The 21,578-nt window shown below is 27.5% G+C and overlaps 6 protein-coding genes across 6 annotated transcripts; 4 read left to right on the forward strand and 2 right to left on the reverse strand.

Annotated features, from left to right (window-relative positions):
* Positions 1 to 741: 741 nt before the first annotated feature.
* On the forward strand, positions 742 to 1,823 carry OCT59_003637 (uncharacterized protein; the record flags this gene model as incomplete). The annotated part of the gene is made up of 8 exons (XM_066147777.1): positions 742 to 744; positions 900 to 940; positions 1,010 to 1,059; positions 1,137 to 1,205; positions 1,405 to 1,507; positions 1,571 to 1,580; positions 1,646 to 1,736; positions 1,807 to 1,823. 8 exons carry the CDS (start codon positions 742 to 744, stop codon positions 1,821 to 1,823), a joined length of 384 nt encoding a protein of 127 aa, XP_065996449.1.
* Positions 1,824 to 2,484: 661 nt separating this feature from the next.
* OCT59_003638 (uncharacterized protein) lies at positions 2,485 to 4,257 on the reverse strand (the record flags this gene model as incomplete). Its single annotated transcript, XM_025331757.2, has 4 exons — positions 2,485 to 3,815; positions 3,885 to 3,993; positions 4,068 to 4,167; positions 4,247 to 4,257. The coding sequence occupies 4 exons, from the start codon at positions 4,255 to 4,257 to the stop codon at positions 2,908 to 2,910; spliced, it is 1,128 nt and encodes a 375-aa protein (XP_025183153.2). The 3' UTR covers positions 2,485 to 2,907.
* Positions 4,258 to 6,372: 2,115 nt separating this feature from the next.
* On the forward strand, positions 6,373 to 8,103 carry OCT59_003639 (uncharacterized protein). The gene has a single exon (XM_025315334.2). The coding sequence runs from the start codon at positions 6,576 to 6,578 to the stop codon at positions 7,929 to 7,931; it is 1,356 nt and encodes a 451-aa protein (XP_025183152.1). The 5' UTR covers positions 6,373 to 6,575; the 3' UTR covers positions 7,932 to 8,103.
* Positions 8,104 to 8,365: 262 nt separating this feature from the next.
* Positions 8,366 to 8,652, reverse strand: OCT59_003640 (uncharacterized protein; the record flags this gene model as incomplete). Its single annotated transcript, XM_066147778.1, has 2 exons — positions 8,366 to 8,596; positions 8,650 to 8,652. The coding sequence occupies 2 exons, from the start codon at positions 8,650 to 8,652 to the stop codon at positions 8,366 to 8,368; spliced, it is 234 nt and encodes a 77-aa protein (XP_065996450.1).
* Positions 8,653 to 12,870: 4,218 nt separating this feature from the next.
* OCT59_003641 (uncharacterized protein) lies at positions 12,871 to 13,656 on the forward strand (the record flags this gene model as incomplete). Its single annotated transcript, XM_025315331.2, has 1 exon — positions 12,871 to 13,656. The coding sequence occupies one exon, from the start codon at positions 12,871 to 12,873 to the stop codon at positions 13,654 to 13,656; it is 786 nt and encodes a 261-aa protein (XP_025183149.2).
* A 6,439-nt stretch (positions 13,657 to 20,095) lies between these two features.
* On the forward strand, positions 20,096 to 21,084 carry OCT59_003642 (uncharacterized protein; the record flags this gene model as incomplete). Its single annotated transcript, XM_025331756.2, has 3 exons — positions 20,096 to 20,201; positions 20,284 to 20,544; positions 20,624 to 21,084. The coding sequence occupies 3 exons, from the start codon at positions 20,096 to 20,098 to the stop codon at positions 21,082 to 21,084; spliced, it is 828 nt and encodes a 275-aa protein (XP_025183148.1).
* Between the last annotated feature and the right edge of the window lie 494 nt (positions 21,085 to 21,578).

Below are 21,578 nucleotides of genomic sequence, written 5' to 3' on the forward strand. Positions count from 1 at the left end.
GATAAGTCATAAGTAATTTACTAGAATTTAACATTTTATATAACGTCAATATTTAAACTATATATTCCGGTTAAATTCAAACGCGAAATTGTACTAGACGGCAGCAGACGCGTTTAGACTTCCTTTATATAAAATAATATGCACAGAATTAGATAATTAACAATTATTATTATTATTTTTTTTTTAACGATGACTTTATTAGTATCGACATCATTATACCCTCTAGTGGCTTGAGTTTCTACAACACGTTTCCTATTTACATTGATACTACCTAGTACCTACACATTCTTTTCTCTTTACCTACAATACCTGCAATAGATTTTTTTTCCACCATTACCAACCCTCGGATTCGCTAAACTATCCGTCGCATCAAAATATTGTTCGTCTTTCGACGCTCCAGATACGCGATTGTTCGAATTAATGGTTTGAAATCCCCCTAAACTTCCTTTTAATATCCCTTGGAGATAACTTGGAATCACACATCCTAAAGAAAAACGATCGTTCTTTCGACATTGGCTATAGATAGCTTCATAATCTTTTGTGAAGTGAAATTATTTTTATTTTTAGAGGTTTGGATATTTTTACTTATTTACGAGACGCCAATGAGTAGTTGATTTACCGTAATACAGTATACTAAATCGGGATCATTTTTTTTTATTTATTAAACACCCCTTTTTACTGTATTTTTTTTCTTAGAAATTTTTCAACGAACTGCCATTTCAGACTGGAGAGTTTAAAAAAATGGTTTTTAATTAGAAGGCGTATAGGAATTAAGAATATATATACTAACCTTCTATTTATTTTTGTTTAGCTTACAACTTAGACCGTTACGCTATTTAGGGTTGGTAAGCGAAAAAAAAAATTATTTAAATAGATATACAAGAATATTTTTTTGGTAGCTTCCGGACCCTTTTAGACCGTCGGATACTATTTCGGACTGGTAAGCTTCGGAAAAAAGTTTTTAACTAGAAGGATACTAACCTTCTGTTTTTTTTTCTTTTTTTTTTAGTAGCTTCCGGACTCTCTTGGACCGTTGGCACTATTTCCGACCGACGGGTGGTAAGTTTCGAAATTTTGAAACTTTTTTTTTATATTTTTTACATTATATTGATTGATGGTTCCTTTTTCTCTTTTAGGATCCGGGATTCCAGTTTGCTTGGGTAACATCAATGTCATAAATCTGAGAAAAAAGGGTGTAAAAGAAGGTGAGAACATCGCAAAGATGGATTAAACTTGACCAATCGTATGGTCATCAATGATAACGAAACTCATAGCGATTTTTTCTCCAATCGTATTTACTTGCATCTTCTCATTCACCTAAACGTAGTAGAGAAGATTTTTCCTCTGATGATGAAAGCCATCACATATCATTTATTTAATTGACATTTATTATAACTAATGTAGATTCATCCTCCTTTGCCATTCATCTCTTCAGCATCTTGTTCTTCAATAAGCCGAAATTACCAAACATTCAAAATCTCTATTCTCTACTTGTAGACGGATATATGTTCTAAGAAAAGATGTTGATAAGTACGATGATCTAATAATCTCTTTTTTTGTCAGAAGTCAGGAATCGGAAGGTAAAAACGGAAATTACAAAAAGAAATATATTTCCGTTATTTACTTATTTTTTTTTTGTTATTAGAAACGAAATTCATACCTGCGGTCTGTTATGGTGTTACGGGAACAGCTTTTTCTTTTTTTTTTAGATTCCTGGAATAATTCTTTGTGGAGTGGTAAGTTTTTTTGGGTGGGTATTAATGGCGTTATTAAATTTTATTAACCACCTATTTTTTTTGTTTTTAGATTCCTGGGTATTCTGAATAATCCTTCATGGTATGTTTCTTCGTGTGGCGCTATCAATTATTTTGGATGGAAACACAAGTGTCAAATCAATAGAATAGAATAGAATAGAATAGATATATATAATAGAATAAAATATTACTATGTAATAATACAATAAATAAATAAACTGTTATATCAGATATATAAATTAAAAATATGCTTATAAATATATAAAATTAGGATACATATCGGGGATATGGTTTGAGATATCAGAATACTCGCATATATATATATATATATATCATTTCAGAATTGAATTGACGAGTATGATATTTGTAAAAATAGTATGATATGCATATGTAACTAATATGTAACTACCCCAGTCGCACCGACAAAAATTTAGCGCAGGAGTTTTTACCTACTCGAAAAAAACTAAGTCTCTCAGATAAATATAAACAGTGAAACTCGGACGAGGTGATAAATTAAAAATATGTCACGTGATCGCTAATTTTTGTCGGTAGTTCTAAAACTAAGTTCTAATATGTAACCGATCTGCGCCGAGATATCAGTATTGTACAGATTCTACCAGGTATATGAAATCTGACTGGTACCTCATTATTCGATAAAGTCTGAAAAATTGAAAATTATAAATAATAGAATTATTTAATTTGTAATAATATTTATTTAAATAAAATATTTATATAATAAATGTAAAATTCAATTTTTTATAATAAATATATAAATACAAAAAATTTTAAAACTATAGAAAGAAATTACTTTAAAAAGTGTGTATTTTCTGCTAATATTAAAATACTAATATTTCAAAAAAAAAAAATTTATTTTACAAGAGATGGAGAAGCTAATTTTCTTATTATATGAAATCATTTGAATTTCCATCATATTGGTCACATTTGTAACCCCAGGAAATTAAGCAGATAATCATGTATTTGGATAAATAATTAGGATAAATGATCTACAAAACCAGCTTTATCAAATTATAACAGCATGTGTATATATTATAAACTGAAACTGGCCTATAATCAATTAGTGAAAAAAGAATTTGCTTAAATTACTTAAATTATTTATTAAAATATTAATTTATTAATTAGTATTTAGTAAATTTTATGCTTCTTCAATAGAATGAGTAAAAGTTGATAATTGATTACTATTGGTAACTTTTGTTACATCAAGAGAATTTTGACCTTTATGATGTACCAATTCACTTAATAATATAACAATCAAAACTGTCAAGATAATTAAATTTGTACTTATATTAGCAATAAAAGCTTGAATTTTTGATAACAATAAAGTAGACCAAATTTGATCATGCCAAAATGCTAATATAAAACTTGATAATGACCAAAAAGCAAATGTCATTAATGCAGAATGATTAAATATTTTCATTTTTCTTATATGATATTTAAATCTTAAATTTCTTAAATCAATTTCACTTCTTTCACCACCTCTTGTTAAAACATAAATTTTATGTATATTTCTTTCTTCTCTTCCATCTTCATCTCTAATTATTTCAGTAACATGAGTTTCTTGACATTCTTCAACAATCCCACCTTGTCCTTGAACCAAATCAAAACTTTGCATTGTCAAATTTATCAATAATCTTCCATATATACCATATCCTATTACTAAAATTATACATGAAATTCCGTAAGTAATTAATCTTGTTGAAGTAAATACATTTAATAAAAATCTATTATCTTTCATTCTAAAATATCCTGCTAATATTGCTGACCCAGATGCTATTATAATTAACGTAATTGATATTGTCCAATATAATATTCTTATTAAATATAAAGTTGGTACGCATAATGTCAAATTAGTTGTTGAAGGCTGATTATCAGAATAAGATGGTTGAAAAAATGCCATACGAGGTAATGTACGAAATACTCCCGCTAGATAAGTTATTACAGAAAGTTGAGCTGTTATCCATTGTGCATCTGATATCATTTCTCGATATATATAATATGTTGGAAGAACATCAATTATGAACGTTACGCTGCATACAATTCTCGCTATAAATAAAATTTAGAATTTATTCACATGATCTTAATCTAATTATTTAAATAAATAATGTTTCTTACCTATACCGCCTAGCATGGAAAATCCCAAAAACCCTTCTAATGGTGCTATTATTCCATTCGATAAAAGATTTAATTCTCGATGTGCTATTAGCCTCATAATTAAGATTCCCTATAAATTAAGATAAATTAACTACCTTTTCTTATTTTTATCATTGATTATGCAGTATAAAAAACAGTACTTACTCCAGCCAATAGTGTGAAAATTGTTGCAGTTACTAGATTAACGTAATATGTTACTATGAAATATTGTGATTCATAACATTCGCTTATAAAGATTGCCCATCTAATGAATAATGAAGAATTTTTTATTAAATATGAAATTAAAGCGTGTGAACTTATCAGTGATCAATATTTTTACTTACTGACAATACATCTTACCGTTAATTAAATTTATAGGTTGAGATCGATTCATATTATATACCTTTTTTTTTCTAGAATTAATAATTATTTTTTTTTATTTTATTTTGTGTTACTTATATATATATATATCATTTTTTTTTATAATAGCGTAGTTGACATTCATAAAGAAATGTAGAATATCAACATAAAAAATATATATAAATTGAAAACTTTTGGAGCCTATTTATGCGTATTAAATAAATATCTTTTGTGTAAAGTGTGTTATGTAAAGTGTGGCGGGAAGTTTTTATTCGGTTTTTTTCGCTGATTATTTATATTAGAATGGCGCCTTAATTTAAATTTTTTCGACCAAACCAAAAAAGAATATTATAAATTAATCCTATTTGTTTTGTTATCATTTATGTTGTGTAATTGATATTTATATGGGTGTGAAACCCACAAGCTTTTAATTTGTGTAACAAAGTTTAAAATATAACTAAGAGACATAACTAATAGGAATTGGAAAATAGCAAAAATCTAAAACAGATGAGATTTTTTATTGTCAAAATCATTCCATTTTCGTTTAATTGTTATCTTGCAGTAACATCAGCATTATTTTCTAAATATTTTTTATTTTTAATTTTTGACAATAATAATAATTTCAAAACCACCGCATGTATTAACTTTTTACCAAATAAAAAAAATAAAACCAATTAAATTATATTGATGATCAACAAAACTTTGTTGCTAATCATTAAAAATATCAAACAAAAATAAATTACAATTGTATATTTCATTGGTAAAAAGTAAATTTATCGCAACAGATTTAACCGAGATCCTAATGTTTACATAACAGATATTCGAAAATGATTGTCTTTTACGTATAATTGGCTATCTATTTCGAAGTAAGTTTTCGCCGAAACATTATTCCTTGTATTTTTTTTTTTTATGCTTCAATCGAGATTCTCAATTTTCATATTACAATTTATGTTTAATGGATCACCAGGCAAAATTTTTCCGAAATAAGTATGTTGATATTTTCCGGCAAATCCGTCAATTTTCCTTTGTGTTAGAATATTACATTCAAAAATTTGACCAAATGACGTGTAACAATTTTACTTAAAATCATGTGACGTAATATCCGACAATCCTACAAATACTATGTAGATCTAATTTAACGTCACCAAAGTGGCAAAAATTAGTTTAACCAATCATATTCTAAATATTATTTATTATTTAATGACGAATAATTATATGCTGTAACATCATTATAACATCATGCTTTATATCCGATGTTTGCAGTAACAATGTCGTAATGAAAGTATGGAATGAAAAAAAAAATTTTCTATTTTGAAAAAAAGATTTTTCTTTATAGAATAAATTTGTTAATATGAAACTTTAAAAGTATTATTAATAAATACTCGCAGAATAATCTAATTAAATTTGTTTCAGATTTCAAAATGGTAAATAATTAAATGTCTCCTAATATGGTTTTATTTAGTCGATCCCTGGATCCATTGCGTTGTTCATCCGAAATATCTTAAAATGAGACAGATATTATTCGTTTATAATGAAATTTAAAGAAATTATATATAGACAAAGAAAATATTAATATAATTTGAATTGAAATTTTCATTCTAGTGTAGTGTTTCGAGTGATATCACAATTCCACATTTGGTACATCATGTCAAACATTGTGAGGAAAACCAGAATAAAGTTAACTAACCATTATTGAAAGAATTGAAATGTCGGTATTAAGCGTATAAATTTTATTAAAATCTTGTAATTCTCTCCTAAAAAGAGGTAAAAAGATATTTCACCAATAAAAATTTCGAATTTTGTATCGATTTTACATATGAAAAATGCAAGATAAAACCTCTTTGTTTTTAAATTAAGCAAGGACCGACCTTGCTGAAGATTGTTGAATTAAGTGGAGGTTACAAAAGTTTCGGGAAAAGCAGATATAAATTCTAGAAAACAATGAAATAATTTCCAGTACCTAAACTAAAACGTATGTCTTCACTTACTTATTAGGAAAAAATCTGCGAATATCGGCCGAATAAGTACATCAAAAAATCCGAATAGGGTTTGAATTGTATCCCATAATGCATTTTAAACTATAATTTTGGTAAAAAAAAAAAAATATAGATATATATACGCCTCCTGGTAAATTTGGAAAAAAAAAAAATTTAAATAATTTGTTGAATTTCTCCTTCCCTTTTTTTCTTCTTGACGTTAGATACGTCACTTTATTTATAGGATTAAATATACCTACCTATATATAATTATACATAATTCGCCCCGGAAGGTGATAATATATATATATATATATACACATTCTTTTTAATAAAAATGGTTAATTTCATTTTGAATTCATTTTTACTTTTTTTACTTGTTGGAATTGTTTCTTCAGCAGACTCATCAACTTTTGGCTCTGTTGCAGAAAATAATGGATTTATACCATCAACTGACCTTCGTGGTTCTTTTAGTCAACAAAATGCAAATACCCAAGGATTTCATAAAGCAGATGTTTATTTTAAAACAAAGATACCATCATTAAATCCTGATCAAAGTGGAGTATCAAGTATTAATTGTAATGATGGAAAAATTACTCTCGGTTTGAAGGAGCAAAATGATATCGATCAAATTAACAATTGGCCCGATAAAGTTATCTTATTAATTTCAGATAAATGGGAATGTTTTGGTAAAACTGAAACCCAATTTTTTATAGTTAGTGATAAGGTCATTGATGCACCTAATAAATCAGTGAGTTTTACTTCTGAAGAAAGTAAAATATCGGATCAAGCAGATGAATTCCTTATTAACGTTTCATGGGTCGATGGAGGTTCGAAAAAACGTAACGTAAATCGTCGTAGATCACGTAAAAGAGCTCAAAATCTTGATATAAGCAAAAAATTAAATTTAAATGTTTTATTTGATGAAAAGACTGGAAAATCTTCAAAACCAAATATTCCACTTATTAAATTGGGACAAAATAATACTGAGGAAACTTTACTTTGTGCTAATTGTTTTGTAAACGGTGAAGCCACAATTAACATGATAATTGGTGGTAAATTTTTCCCCTTTAAATTAACAGATGCTACAATTTCTGTTAAAGGGAACATTAAGATGAACCTTGACTTTTCTATTAATGGTAAAGTTGGTGCTAGTCTTTCTCCCCCTGATATTCAACTTCTTAGTATTCCTTTATCTCCTCTCGGTATATCAAATTTATTTAATATTGGACCTTCGATAGATCTTGGCGCTTCAGCTTCAATAACTGCAGATATAACAGGAACTCTTCGTACTGGAGGTGAAATTGACATACCAAATTTTAGTGCTAATTTCACTTTGATTGATGAGCCAAAATTTGTTCAATCCGGTTTTGATCCACAAACAAAATCACATGATCCAACTGTTGGTGTCACTATTTCAACTGGTATTAGTGGTTCGTTAAAGCCACAATTATCCTTTGGTCTTGATGTACTTAATGGACTTTTTCAAATTAAAACTGGGTTCCAAGTAAAAACAACACTTGGTACTAGTGTTTCAATTGGTAGTGAAAGTGGATGTAATGGAAATGATCAACCACATCTTGAAAGTACTCTTGTAGGTGATTTAGGTTTCTTTGTAGCAAAAAAAGACTTTCCTATAGTAAATTTACCATCCGTAACTTTATTAGATAAGTGCGTACCAAAAGTTGTTTAATTTAGATTTAGATGATATAAAATATTAGAATTTTGGGTTAATTTGGGTTAATTTAGATATAATTTCTCTTTTGTATAATAATTTATTATATACAGTATATAATTTTTAATTAATTACATAAAAAAAAAAAAAAAGGTTTTCAAATAATAAATATATAATCAAATAATTGAAAATTTTAAAATCTGCGTACATAAATAACTAAATAATTGAAATAAATAACTATTATGATAATTAATAGTTAAATCAAAATCACATACAATTAACAAAATGGGTTCACCTTTGCTGCTATCTTTATTTGTTAAATAATATATAATACCACGTACAATTAAATAATTTGATGATCAAAAAAAAAAAATATAAAATACTTTTTTGAAATTATTTAGAACGTCCTCGAAATAATCTTCCCTCAAAGAATCCATCATCACAAAAATAAACTAATCCGTTATCTTAACTACTTTAAATACTTCATAATCATCAATCTCAAAATTCCTTGGAATGTTAATATCAGGATATGAGTTTGGCTTTGAACTCCAAGTACCATCTGGATGCATCATTAAATCATGACTGATACCACACCAAAATCCAAAGAGTGGACCCCATTCAACCCAACAACTTACAGCGTATTGTGTATTAATTACTCTACCTAAACGAGCTGTATTAATGTTCTGATAATCATCAAGACAGAATATAAAACTATCTGGTGCATTTTTGAAAATACCATCTCCACTCCAATTAAGTGGATTATACCCGCCAACTATTTTATTTGTTCCTCTAATTTTTGCGACTACAATACTTGCCTCTTTAGGATCACATTTATAATGAAATGCTGGGGAAGTAAATCCATCCACGCTTCCACGTAAAATGAGATCAAATTCGTATTGAACCTCTTGAGCTTTTTTATAGGGTTCAACTCTTCTATCCAACCAACTTGCGAATAATTTGACGTGTTCTGGATAAATAATAACGGAATCAATTTTAGGTAACCTTGGTGGTAATGATCCAATAATTCTCCTTACGCTAGGCATTAAATAAAATTGTAAAATTTCCTGTTTTAATTTTTTAGGTAATAATTTTTTATAACACATCACTTTACTACAATATTCTTCTGAAGTGATATCTTGAAATCTAATCAATGGTATAAAATTATGTATGGTTTGCTCCATTATATTAATCTCATCTTTGGTCCAAGCGGAAGGATCGCGATTGACGGTAGAATTTTGTGCATGAGCCCACTTAATTAAGTTGTTCCATATTTCAATTTCTTTTAACATAAGATCATCTCGACTAAGAAGGCTTTCTAAAATATGTGATGGTATTGTCAAAAAAGAATATTTTTGAAATAATATATGTGGCTCTTGACAAATTTTTTCCAATGATAAATTTTGTAAAGTTGAAAAATTTTCATTCTCAAAAATTATTTTAAGAATTCCGACGGGATCAACTTTTAATTGATTATTAACAAAAAATTCTTGAATATGTTCCGCAAGAGTAGGAAGTCCAAACTCATCTACAGCTATTAATAGTTTTATAACATCTATAGCATTTTCAAAATCCAAATCTAATTTTCCACAATAAAAAAATCTGAAATAAAAAACAATTAATTTTAAATTTTAATTTAAATTATTTCTCTTTCTTTTTTTTTTAAAAAAAAAACGACTTATGAAAAAAACATTTATCTGATTACACTACTTTATAAGCTTGTTCATAATATTTGGCGTAACATTAGGTTTGTTAAATATGTACATTCCATCCTTTTTTTCGGCCCAATTATTCGAAAATGCTGTGTAAAAATAAGTTGATTGACAACGAAGGATAACCGAGTGAGCGTAAATCTTTTGAGCATTTGGTTCCTCTCCTGCATAAATGATAAGATCACAATCATCTTTTGTTTCATAAAGTTGTTCGAAATTTTTGATTAAATCTGGTAAGAACTTAGATTCTACCTCCATGATTTTAAGAAAAAAGAAAAAAAGAAAGAAAATTATTATTTGGGAATTTTGGAACCAATTTATATATAATTAAACGGGTCCATGACTCCGGATTTAACCAAGTTTGGTAACTTTCCGTAATTCTGTAATCTTGTTGATCATAGATTTACGTGTCAGTCGTGTCACGCCGTTATATCTTGCCGTCAAGCCATAACCTGTCAAGCCACTTATTTTTAGGCTGAGCTCTATTTTTTATTACTAGGAAACGGGAACCGTTGTAAGTCCGGAGCGAGGTATAATAAATAAAGATGTGGCGATATTCTACTAATTAGCCTTGGAATTCCGGTAATTTTCTGCTGATTAGCAGCATAACGCCTTGGAATTCCTGGACAGAGAAACTCACGTGATTGAAAATTTACACGTTATTTCCATAGATCATCATAGTGCGTAGACATATATAGTCCTTCGCTTCGCTCCGGACAATTAGGTCAGTCCTAGACTCCCAGTTGGAAGTTCGTTAAATATTTCTTAAAATTTAGAGACCGGCCCAAAAACTAACACAATCAGATGAATTCGATGAATTTGTCAAAAAAACGACAAATTTTTATTTTACTTTAAAAAGGTTGTCGGAATGATTAATTACATAAATAATAAACAAAGCAGACATCATGTTTATGCCACGTGATTTTCTGCGACCAGGAACAGGGCCCTGAGTACAATGATTGGAACCTCCGCGGTGATAATAGCATATGTTAATTAGTACAAAAACCTGAATCCGTACAAGGTTACATTTATTTTCATAGTATTAAAAAATTTGATTGTACAATGAAGTGCTATATCTCCGTATTCAGGGGTCCTCCAGGAACTTCAAAATTTTTTTTCGAAAATTATAGAATACAAATGGTGTCCGGATAATTTATCTTTGATAGAAAATATAATTATATATAAAATTATTTATCTCTTAATATTAAAAATTACTAAAAATTATTAATAAAAGTAATAAAAGGAAAATTTATTAAGAAATATTTGGTAATTTTAATTTAAATTACTGAAAATGTAAAAACTTTATGATTAAGCCACGACGTTCCAAAGCATTTCGGCTGTAATTCGGAACAATTAATTAACCATTTTACGAAATTGTTCTGTTACATAAATTTGGATCTTTAATTTTATAAATTCGGCCCGAATCAGTAATTTTTTTTATCGGACTGCGGTTTATAGAACCGGAAAATCCGGATAGAAACAAGATAAATCCATGTTCGAAGCACTTTTTTCCACTTAGAATTTTCAATTAATCCATTTATTGACTTATTTTCGTAAGTATTATCCAAATTTGCCACATTAAACTACCCTTGTGTTACTTTCTTGTCTTAGCGCCTCTTGTCTTTAACCAATAATATCAAAAGTAAAGTGATACAAGCCAAGCAGATCAATAAGATAAACTTTTGTGTCACAGGATTTAGAATTAGCAGAACATTCTGTGGAATATCAGTAAATTCACCAGCCCTTCCAATTTCTTTGTTGCAAATTTGATCATCATAATGCAGAAATCTAATTATAATAAAGCACAATGACGAAGAATTTTGAATCATTTTCACCCAATTGAAAAGTAAATAATGTTCAATTCAATGTATATGTCTAATTAATTTAAATTAATTTAAACGATAATAATAATATTTTTTTTTTTCTTTTTCTTTTTTTATGATTTCTAGCATTATAGTCTTATAATACATTCATGGGAATAGACAAACATCGGTTCAAGACCGAAATATCCAATAATTTCTTCATGCAAAATTACTTAATGAAAAATATTATATAATAAATTATGATTATGGATTTTTTTTTTTAGAATTTTTTGTTTTGCCAACCAACTGTCAGAAAAGGAAATTAATATAAAAGATTATTTACTGCATTAGTTCGAGTAAAGATATGAAAAAACCTGACTCGAAATTAATCATTGTTATTTATTATTATGATTAGTTAATTGTCATGTTGTTATGACGGAAGTATTCTTTGATAGAACGTTGTTCTAGAAGTGATTTACGTCGTACATGACTATATAAACTCGCTATAATAGGATCTATGTCGTACAAACGTAATCAAATGATCTTTTTCTCTATCGAAGAAAATTTTAGATCAAAATAATTTGAAACTCATTAGGAGGTTTTCTTTTGGATTTTCCTTTATTCCTTAAAATAACAATTTGTTACAAACATTAAATTATCTAAAGAATAATTGAGAATTTAATCATATTGAATTGACGTCATTATAATTCAAAAATTGTATTCTCCAACATTTAATAATTTTCCTACGGATTGATATGCATTTATGTAAATAAATAAAGATTTGCATTAATATTCTTTAATTTTTTAAAGTTTATTATTAAATGTTACACCTCTCAATAATTGCGGCCGAGATTTTAAGGAAAATTTTTATCCTTTGGCACAAAGAACTCGGAGTTATTTAATTATTTCTTGTAGACTTTAAAAAGAAATGCGTTCAAAGAAATGTGTTAATACTTCAAATTTTACTAAAAAAAATTTACTTAAAACCGATCAATAAAAAATATTCGCGTATTAATATTTATAATACAAATTCCTAAAATTTATTGTTAAACTCTCCTATTTTTGGATAATAATGCAAATAATGTAAGAAAGGATTTTCTATTTATTAAATTCATTAAGAATCTTCATTTACATTGTTATAAAAATTAATTCTCGTTGAAGGTATATTACATACCTATATAGGTAATAAATTAATTATGGCTAATGTTCGAACTTATTCGACTTGGTGTAACGATCCAATAAAATATTGGTCATCATTTCCGAATCTGACATATCTTCAGCCACAACGGGGTGGAAACTCCACTCCAAAATATATAAAAGAGAAATTTTCTCGAGATTTTTTTTTCAGCAAATTGCAAAGATTTTTTTTTTGAGGAAAAAAAAAAAAGATTTATACAAAAATATCATCAATTTTTTTTAAAGCCTTCTTATTTAATCGACTAAAACATGCCAAGATCACCCTCTTCAAAGAAAACTTCTTTATCAAATCTTCCGGAAGATATGCCAAAAATTACAATGCCATTTCCACCAAAAATGACGGCAGAAGAATTCCTTCGTAGTAGACCACTTTCTAGAGCGTATTTTAGATCTCCAAATTCATTCTTTATTTATAGACAACAATTTGTAAAGCAATTGAAATTGGAGAATTATAATGATCAAATGGTAAAAGTTAGCAAATGGGCCGGTATTTTTTGGTCAAATGAGCCAAGTAACGTTAAAGAACATTACAAGAAAATTGAAAAGGAAATTCAAAAACTTTTAAACGAACAATTTAAGAATGAACAAAATAATCCTTATAATATTATTCCTAGATTCATTTTTGAATATCAAACTAATGTGGATGATAATGACGATAATAATAATAATAATAATAATAATAATAATAATAATGAAAATCCTTTAACTAATGTAACTGATGTGGGAAATGTGGCTGATGTTTCTTCTGATTGGTCTCGCTTAACAGAATTTGATAGTCCAGTTTATGATGAACTACCAACAGATTTACCAACAGATTTATATTTTCCTTTATCTTCTTTACCTTTTACATCTCCCGTATCTTTTGCGTCTCCCGTGCCTTCTGTATCTCCCATACTTTCTGCATCTCCCGTATCTCCTTTATCTCCTGTATTTCCTAGTTATTCATATTATGATGTAAATGAAAATAGTTGGTGCAATAATTTAGAATCTTATATTGAATTATATGATTTAATCGATTTGCATGGTGATATCTGAAATTCCATATTTGGTTAAAAAAACGTTAGCGAAAATATTTTCGTGATTTTCATTTTTTCGAATTTTTTAGGCTTAGGCTCATATTTTATTTATCGGATTTGTAATGGCAAAAAAATTATTCGACTACGAATTTTTTTAGGCTTAGGCCCGTATTTTATTTATCGGATTTGTAATGGCAAAAAAAAAAAAACATTTTCACTTCTTTATTTGTCGTATATTCATTTGTTTGCATATTTACGGATCAAAATAAACCCGGTTGTTTATTTTATTCACATTCAAAAGTATAAAGATAAAAAAAAAAAATTTAAAAAAGGTTGTAAGGAAATTTTAAGATAATTTAGATAATTTTAAGATTACATTTTATGCAACACCACTTTGACAAAACTCATCTTTATATAATTGGATGATTCCACAACTTTCCATTTTATGATGTAAATTTTTTTAATTAATAAGTTATATATCATCAAAATTGTACATGTTAGAAATAAATTCAAACATTCAGGACTTTTTTTTTAAAAAAAAAATAATAATAAATTTATGTATTAAGTTTTTTTAGTATCATGTAATTTATTACCGACTTTTTGAGATGTCAATATATTTGGATTGTTTCAAGGGTATGATAATTAAGCAGTTATTAATTGCGTTTGCGTTCTATTCATTCATACTGCGCGCAATAGTCGCAGTAGCTTTTACAGTGCTATCACTTGTTGGTACAGTAGTTGATGTAAATCACTGGATTTGTCCAGTACAACAGTCATAATCCGAAAGTTGGACGGTATTAAACATCACGCATCAATTATCGGCATATGGATTTGATTTTTTGAGCATCGTCAATTTCATATTACTGTGGAGTTAATAAAGAATAGTATTTGAGCGTGGACGTAACCCATGTAATTTTCCTTCTGACGTCACCTCACATTTTAACCCTTGCTTTCTTCTTTCCTAGTTGTATTTATAAATGATCACATAACGCCACACTTCATATCCACACTGGTTATCATTTCCATATATATTTGTCTTAAAAAAATTATACAACGAATCAGTCGAATCGCATTGAAGTGCGTGATAAGTTCATTAGCAATAGTAATTTCGTCCTATTATGAAATTTAATCTTAAAATATTCAATTTGATAATGCAATTATCGCACAGTTGGAAGAATACAAATCCTGCTGATTATGAAACAGCAAAATGGAAGTTAGAATATTTATCGTTATTCGAAGAAAATCTCAAGATATTCCTAAGAAGATAAATAAAATATATGGTTTGATGTGGCTTTGTCTTTTTTAATTAGGTTTTTGAGACGGTGAAATGATAATTCTAAAAAATGTCACGCAAAGTAACGTAACATTTTATACGTGATAATATCACGATAATTTAGCATTTATTTAAACTGAAAAAGAAAACAATAAGATTTCACAAAATATTTCACATGTTTAAATGATTTTAAATGACTTATTATTTGAATCCTTTATCATTACCGAATGCTGGTATTAAAAGGTAATACCGTATGTATTTTATGTAAATCGGATCCGTATATCAAAAAATCTTCTTACACTGGATTTTATATGAAAATTATGATAGAATCTGATGTAGCAAGGTTTACAGGAAAATAAAACTTTAATTGAAAGTTTAAAATAAAAAATTGGTAAGAATTGTATGTAAAGAATTTCGGTATAAAATGATTAATCTTAATTCTGGTCGAAATTAATCATTTCGGCTGGAATTAAACTTTTTTAAAATTACAATAATATAAAGGTATGTTTGCAAAATTAGGATATATCAAAATTTTTTTGATATAGAATCAAGTCCGATTCATAAAATATCGCGACTTTACTAAGAAACCCAGCATATCTTTGGTTCCGGGAGAAAAATCCGAAATAACACCAAATCCGGTTTATCGAAGATCCGATTTCCTGTGTATTGTATCTGTGTTACTAGTACTAGTATATTTGTCGATTATTATTAGCCGCAGATGATAAACAGATACTCTCATGATTTTTTACGTAAATCTAAAAGAAAATAATTTATGTATGTACTGTACCCTAAACGATGGGCAATAATACCTAGTATCATACAAATTCGAAGTTCTGGTGCAAGGTAAGCGAAAATCTTCATGTATACAGGTAGGTGTAGTACTGTATTTTGAAGGTACTATAACTCACCATTATAAAGTTTTCATTATAATTTTAACTAATGAATAATGAAAATATTTTACGTTACAAGCGTATATTTACAGTATTCCGACACAAAATTTATACTTTCAAAAATATAAATAGTACAAATACTGATCAAACGCAAATAAATCGCCCGGTTAGTTCAGTTGGTTAGAACGCCACATCTTTCAAATCTTATGTTATAAGCTTTAATCGTGGAAACGCGGGTTCAATTCCTGCACTGGGCCTTTTTCTTTGTGCAATTTTTTTTAAAAAAAAAATTCATATTTTGCTGCGACTAATTAAATATATTTCATTAGCCGCAGTAATTTCAGATTAATTTCAGAATCAACGTTTTCTATAAGATTATAATTATAAGATAACAGATAATAATTTATATGTTTATTTAAATATTAATTATGCAAATTATTTACAATTTAAATTTATATATATATTTTTTTTTTTTAAAAAAAAAATTGCTTCTTTTGCTGCGGTAAATCACGCCATCCGCTTTTATTTTTTTATTTGAATGGATTATGCAAATCTCTCGAGTAATTTTCAAAATATTTATATTTTTTATTATATTAGAATTTTCTTTGTAATTCTTGTAAATTCTATATTTTCCATGGCTGAGATTTTTATATTATCACGAAATACTATATAATAATACGCTATCTCTTATATTTTATTTTATCACATAGGAAAATACATTACACAATATTAAATAATACACTATAATAACGTAAATAAATCGTGGTTAATTCAGTTGGTTAGAACGCCACACCTTAATTTCTCTAATTTCACGGTCTGAAAATGTAATATTGTGGATAATATATATTATACACACTATTATTGTGGTTAATTACAATATGAATCATTTAAAATTTGTTCATTTCAACTGTGTATGAAATTTAATTGGTCATCAAATATTCATCCATAAAATAATTATTTAATAGAATATACAGTAAATAAGTCGCCCGGTTAGTTCAGTTGGTTAGAACGCCACATCTTATAAAACTTACGTGATAAACGTGAATCGTGGAAACGCGGGTTCAATTCCTGCACTGGGCTTTTTTTTTTTTGTGCAATTTTTTTTTAAAAAAAATTCATATTTTGCTGCGACTAATTAAATATATTTCATTAGCCGCAGTAATCGTAATCTCAGATAAGTCAGATTATTAATTTCAGAATTAACGTTTCTATAAGATTATAATTATAAGATAATAATTTATGTGTGTATTTAAATATTCATTATGCAAATTATTTATAACAATAATGAAAGTTTCATTAAATATGTATTTTTTTTAAAAAAAAAATTGCTTCTTTGCTGCGGTACATCACGACCATCCGCTTTTATTTTTTTGATTGGATTATGCAAATCTCCTCTTATTGAGTAATTTTCAAAATATTTAATATTTCATTGTACTAGAATTTTCTTTGTAATTCTTGTAAATTCTATATTTTCCATGGCTGAGATTTTTTATATTATCACGAAATACTATATGTTAATAATACGCTATCTCTTATATTTTATTTTATCACATAGGAAAATACATTACACAATATTAAATAATATACTACAGCAACGTAAATAAATCGCATGGTGAATTCAGTTGGTTAGAACGCCACATCTTATAAGACATTACGTGATAAATGTGAAGTCGTAACCGTGGAAACGCGGGTTCAATTCCTGCACTGGGCCACTTTTTTTTTTGCGTACAGACTTTTTAAAAAAATAAACTTCGACTAATATTGTGTGATTTATCAACCGCAGTAATCTCCGATATCTCCGATTAACGTTTCTTTTGCTGCGATAAATCACGAAATACTATATGTTGATAATGTAAGATTGTGGGAAATATATATTAATATACAACTATATACACATGAATCATTTGGACTATGTATGAGATTTAAGAATTTTAATTGGTCATCAAATATTTATCCATAAAATAAATTTTTAATAGAATACAACAAATAAATCGCCCAGTTAGTTTAATTGGTTAGAACGCCACACCTATTGTTCTGAATTACAGAATATCAAAACCGTGGAAATGCGGGTTCAATTCCTGCACTGGGCTTGTAATTTTTTTTAAGAAAAAATCTTATTTTGTTGCGACTAATAATAGGTAATTTCATTAGCCGCAGTAATCTCCGATTGTTTCAAAAATTAACGTTTTCTGCGTATTTATACTTTATAGTTATAAGATAATGTATATAAATCTTTCATTATACAAATTATTTATAATAATAATGAAAAGTTCCATTAAATATTTATTTTTTTTTAAAAAAAAATAACAAATAGTTTGTTTTGCTGCAGTTAATCATATTACACGATCTTTTACGGATATAAATTTCTCTATATGATTACGCTACTAATAGATAAACTCACCCCATAAAAGTATCTCTTGTATAAGCCAATTATAAATGCACGATTGACGTCATGAACACCTACGGACAAATCTTCCGCTGACGAAATCATGGGATAATTTTATCCAGCTCTTGAGCTTTTGTATGAAAAGCGTTTCAACAAGTGCTAATTTAATTCCGGCCGCAACAATATACAGATATAAAAGCACAAGTTTACTTTTACATTTTATATACTGTATCAAAATTAATGTTTTAATATATGGTTAAGTCGAATATTCAATGTTTAGGCAATATGTATGTTGGAGTATATATTTTCACAATTGAGTCTACAGGGATGCAGAGTATAATTTACTGGTTAATACTATATAAGGGGGGGGGAGGGAATAATTTAAACAAACATAATATTTAAACATATTAAAATTTTTGGAAGTTTTCAGTAAAGTCGGAAATATTCGGTACACCCGATTTCAGAAAAGAGAGGGGGTGCTTTAAACATATGTGAACATATGTGTTTAAATTATTTTAAAATTTTCAAAAATAGAGGGGGGAGGGGAGGACGTTAAACTAAAAATTAATTTGGAATGGCCTAATTATGCTAATTTTATGCAATACAACAAAACTCTATAGTATAGTAACAAAATATAATATTTTAATTATTTTATGAGTTTACTTCATCATAATTGATCCGAAATTTGACCACTAACATTAAACTATGATTACAGTATTAAGGTGCCGATGTGTGTTACACGAAAAAATTTGTTTAAATATTTATAAATCTGTAAAAAAATTTCAAGAACAGTATTTTCGACTGTATAGTATGATGTGGATATTTATCTGAGTATTCCTAGTTTTGGTAGTTCATAATTTTGGCGGAATCAAACCAAAATCACACTATACTGAACTCAGCTGACACTATACTAAACTCAGCTAGGCAAGTAGACTCAATTATAAAATGAATTACTGTATATGTTGCGTATCATCATGATACTCCTTAGCGAATATTAGTAATTTATTGTCCATAGAAATATTACTATACGTTTTACGGTTTTAGTGATAATTTTATGCTATCTAAACTAATAAATTAATAAACAAAAACATGCTTAATAATTTATATTAATTTTTGTTTTTTCTGCGGTTAATTGAAATATATTAGAATATTTAATTTCACATGATAAATAAAAATACTTTTCCATATTTTCCAATTAGTTCAGTTGGTTAGAACTCCACGCGCGGATTAATATTTACAATTTCAACGCCCTTGAGACTAGCCAGCGTGGAACCGCGGGTTCGACCTCCGCACTGAGTATTAAAAATTTTATTTTTCTTGCAAAAAAATTACGTGTAACTATTGTAAATCATCTATTTATTGAGCCTTATTTATAGAATTTTTCTTAATTTAGAAATGATTTTTTGAAAAGAAAGAGAATTTATTTAATGGTGACACTATTGATTAAGTAATGTTTATAAAATGGTTACAAAGAAATTCATTTAGCAGTTAGTACGACAATAGGCTAATTGCATGTTTTCTTTCGAATTTACCATAAGTTAACTGAAATATTTCTTATAAAAAGGATTTTAGTTATGGGAGGATTTTCGTTAAAAAAATATATATATTATATAGTATATATATGTATATATTAATCCGAATTTGATTAACAAAACATTTAAAAGGCGTTTCAAAGGTTGCATTGGATACATAATTTTTTACTCTCCCTTCTTCGAAAATTTTTAATATAAAAATTTTTTTTTAAATCGGATGTATAAAACACTTTTTAAAATATATATTTTTGACAAGAGAAGAAAAAAGCCAAATGCATTATTTATTTAAAACCTAATTTTAAATAAGTATAAATAATAATAATCCTTTATTTGAATTTTTCATTTCCTCCCCGGCAAATTACCTATTTTTTTTAACAATGAGGAAATATAGTTTTTTATCTACTTATATTGTGGTATTAATTATTTTATACATTGGAATTATAACTAACACGAACGCTTTAGTAGGTAACATTTGTACAAGTGGTACGTATAATTATTTCAACGATAATCTTGTTTTTTTAAAGATTTTATAAATTCATTATTTCTTTTTATTCTTTTAAATTAGCCACGATAAAAGAATTAAATAATGTTACAACAACAGGGGTAAAAGTAAAAGTTAAAGTAAAAAAATGGGCACCATCAGGATCTAAAATACGTGTAAAAATCGATGTAGGTAAAAAAAAATCGATTAGAAATCTTATAATTTGGGCCGAAACTGTTAATGGTGAACATATCGGATATTGGGACCCAATTTCTGCTCATGTTTATGTGAGTGGTTGTAATGGACCTGGTAATTCAACCATTTCGAATCAAGTTGACTTGAATCGTAAGTTTATTATTATATGTAATTATAATTTAAAGAAAAAATGTCATTTAATTAATTAATCATCACATTGCATATACAGTTTCCCATATAACTTATATATGGAATCCACCTAACGCAAAAGATTATAAAACATTTGTTACGCCCACACCTTCAATAACTACAAATGCAGTTACAATTACACCGACTTACAGCACAAAAGCCACAACAGCGCCTAATCCATCAACATTTAATATGAAACGTCATAAACAAGCTGCTAAAAGTGGGTCCATTAAATTTAAAGGTGTCTTACAACTTATGAATCATACAGATGATGATATTTATTATTTTGAATCAAATTTTATTAAAAAATCTTCTTCAAATAATGAAAAGGTTATTTCAGGAAATAATCATATATTAAATGTTACTCGCATAAATGATAATATTCCTAAAGATCCTCCTTTTTCTGCTGCTTATTATAATAATTATAATAATATCATCAATTTACTTGTATTAAATAGTGTAATTGCTTTAATTATTGAATATTTTTTATATTTTTTGTAATTTTCAGTTAATAATTTTAATAATTTTTTTCAATATTTTTTTTTTTTACATTAAATTCCTGAATTCCTGAAAAAGTTTATTATTATTTGTCGATCATCCCTGATTATTTCATTGACAGTTCTTTCTACCTAAGGCTACAAATACAAGTTACCTAATTTCTAGAATGTCACCCGGACAATCAGGTGAAAAATCATGACGTTCTAAATATGATATTTGTATCATTATTACGCACTGTCAGCTGATAACGCACATCCTAACTATTTAAATCTCTTACTTCCCGTAAGTTCTTTCACAAATCCGAATTAATGATCCGTAAAATCCGGATGAATCATAATTATATAAATTGTCAATTAAATAATTTTAAAAAGTAAATGATTTTTTGGTACGGATCAAGATCTGCCATGAGTCATGATAAAAAAAAGAATAGGGGATGAAATCTATAGATATCTGCATATCTGGGATTTTTTATTCGTCACCTTAAACTACTATCCGGA

The sequence above is a fragment of the Rhizophagus irregularis genome, chromosome 12, assembly GCF_026210795.1.
Source record: "Rhizophagus irregularis chromosome 12, complete sequence".
In the NCBI taxonomy this organism is placed as follows: Eukaryota; Fungi; Glomeromycota; class Glomeromycetes; order Glomerales; family Glomeraceae; genus Rhizophagus; species Rhizophagus irregularis.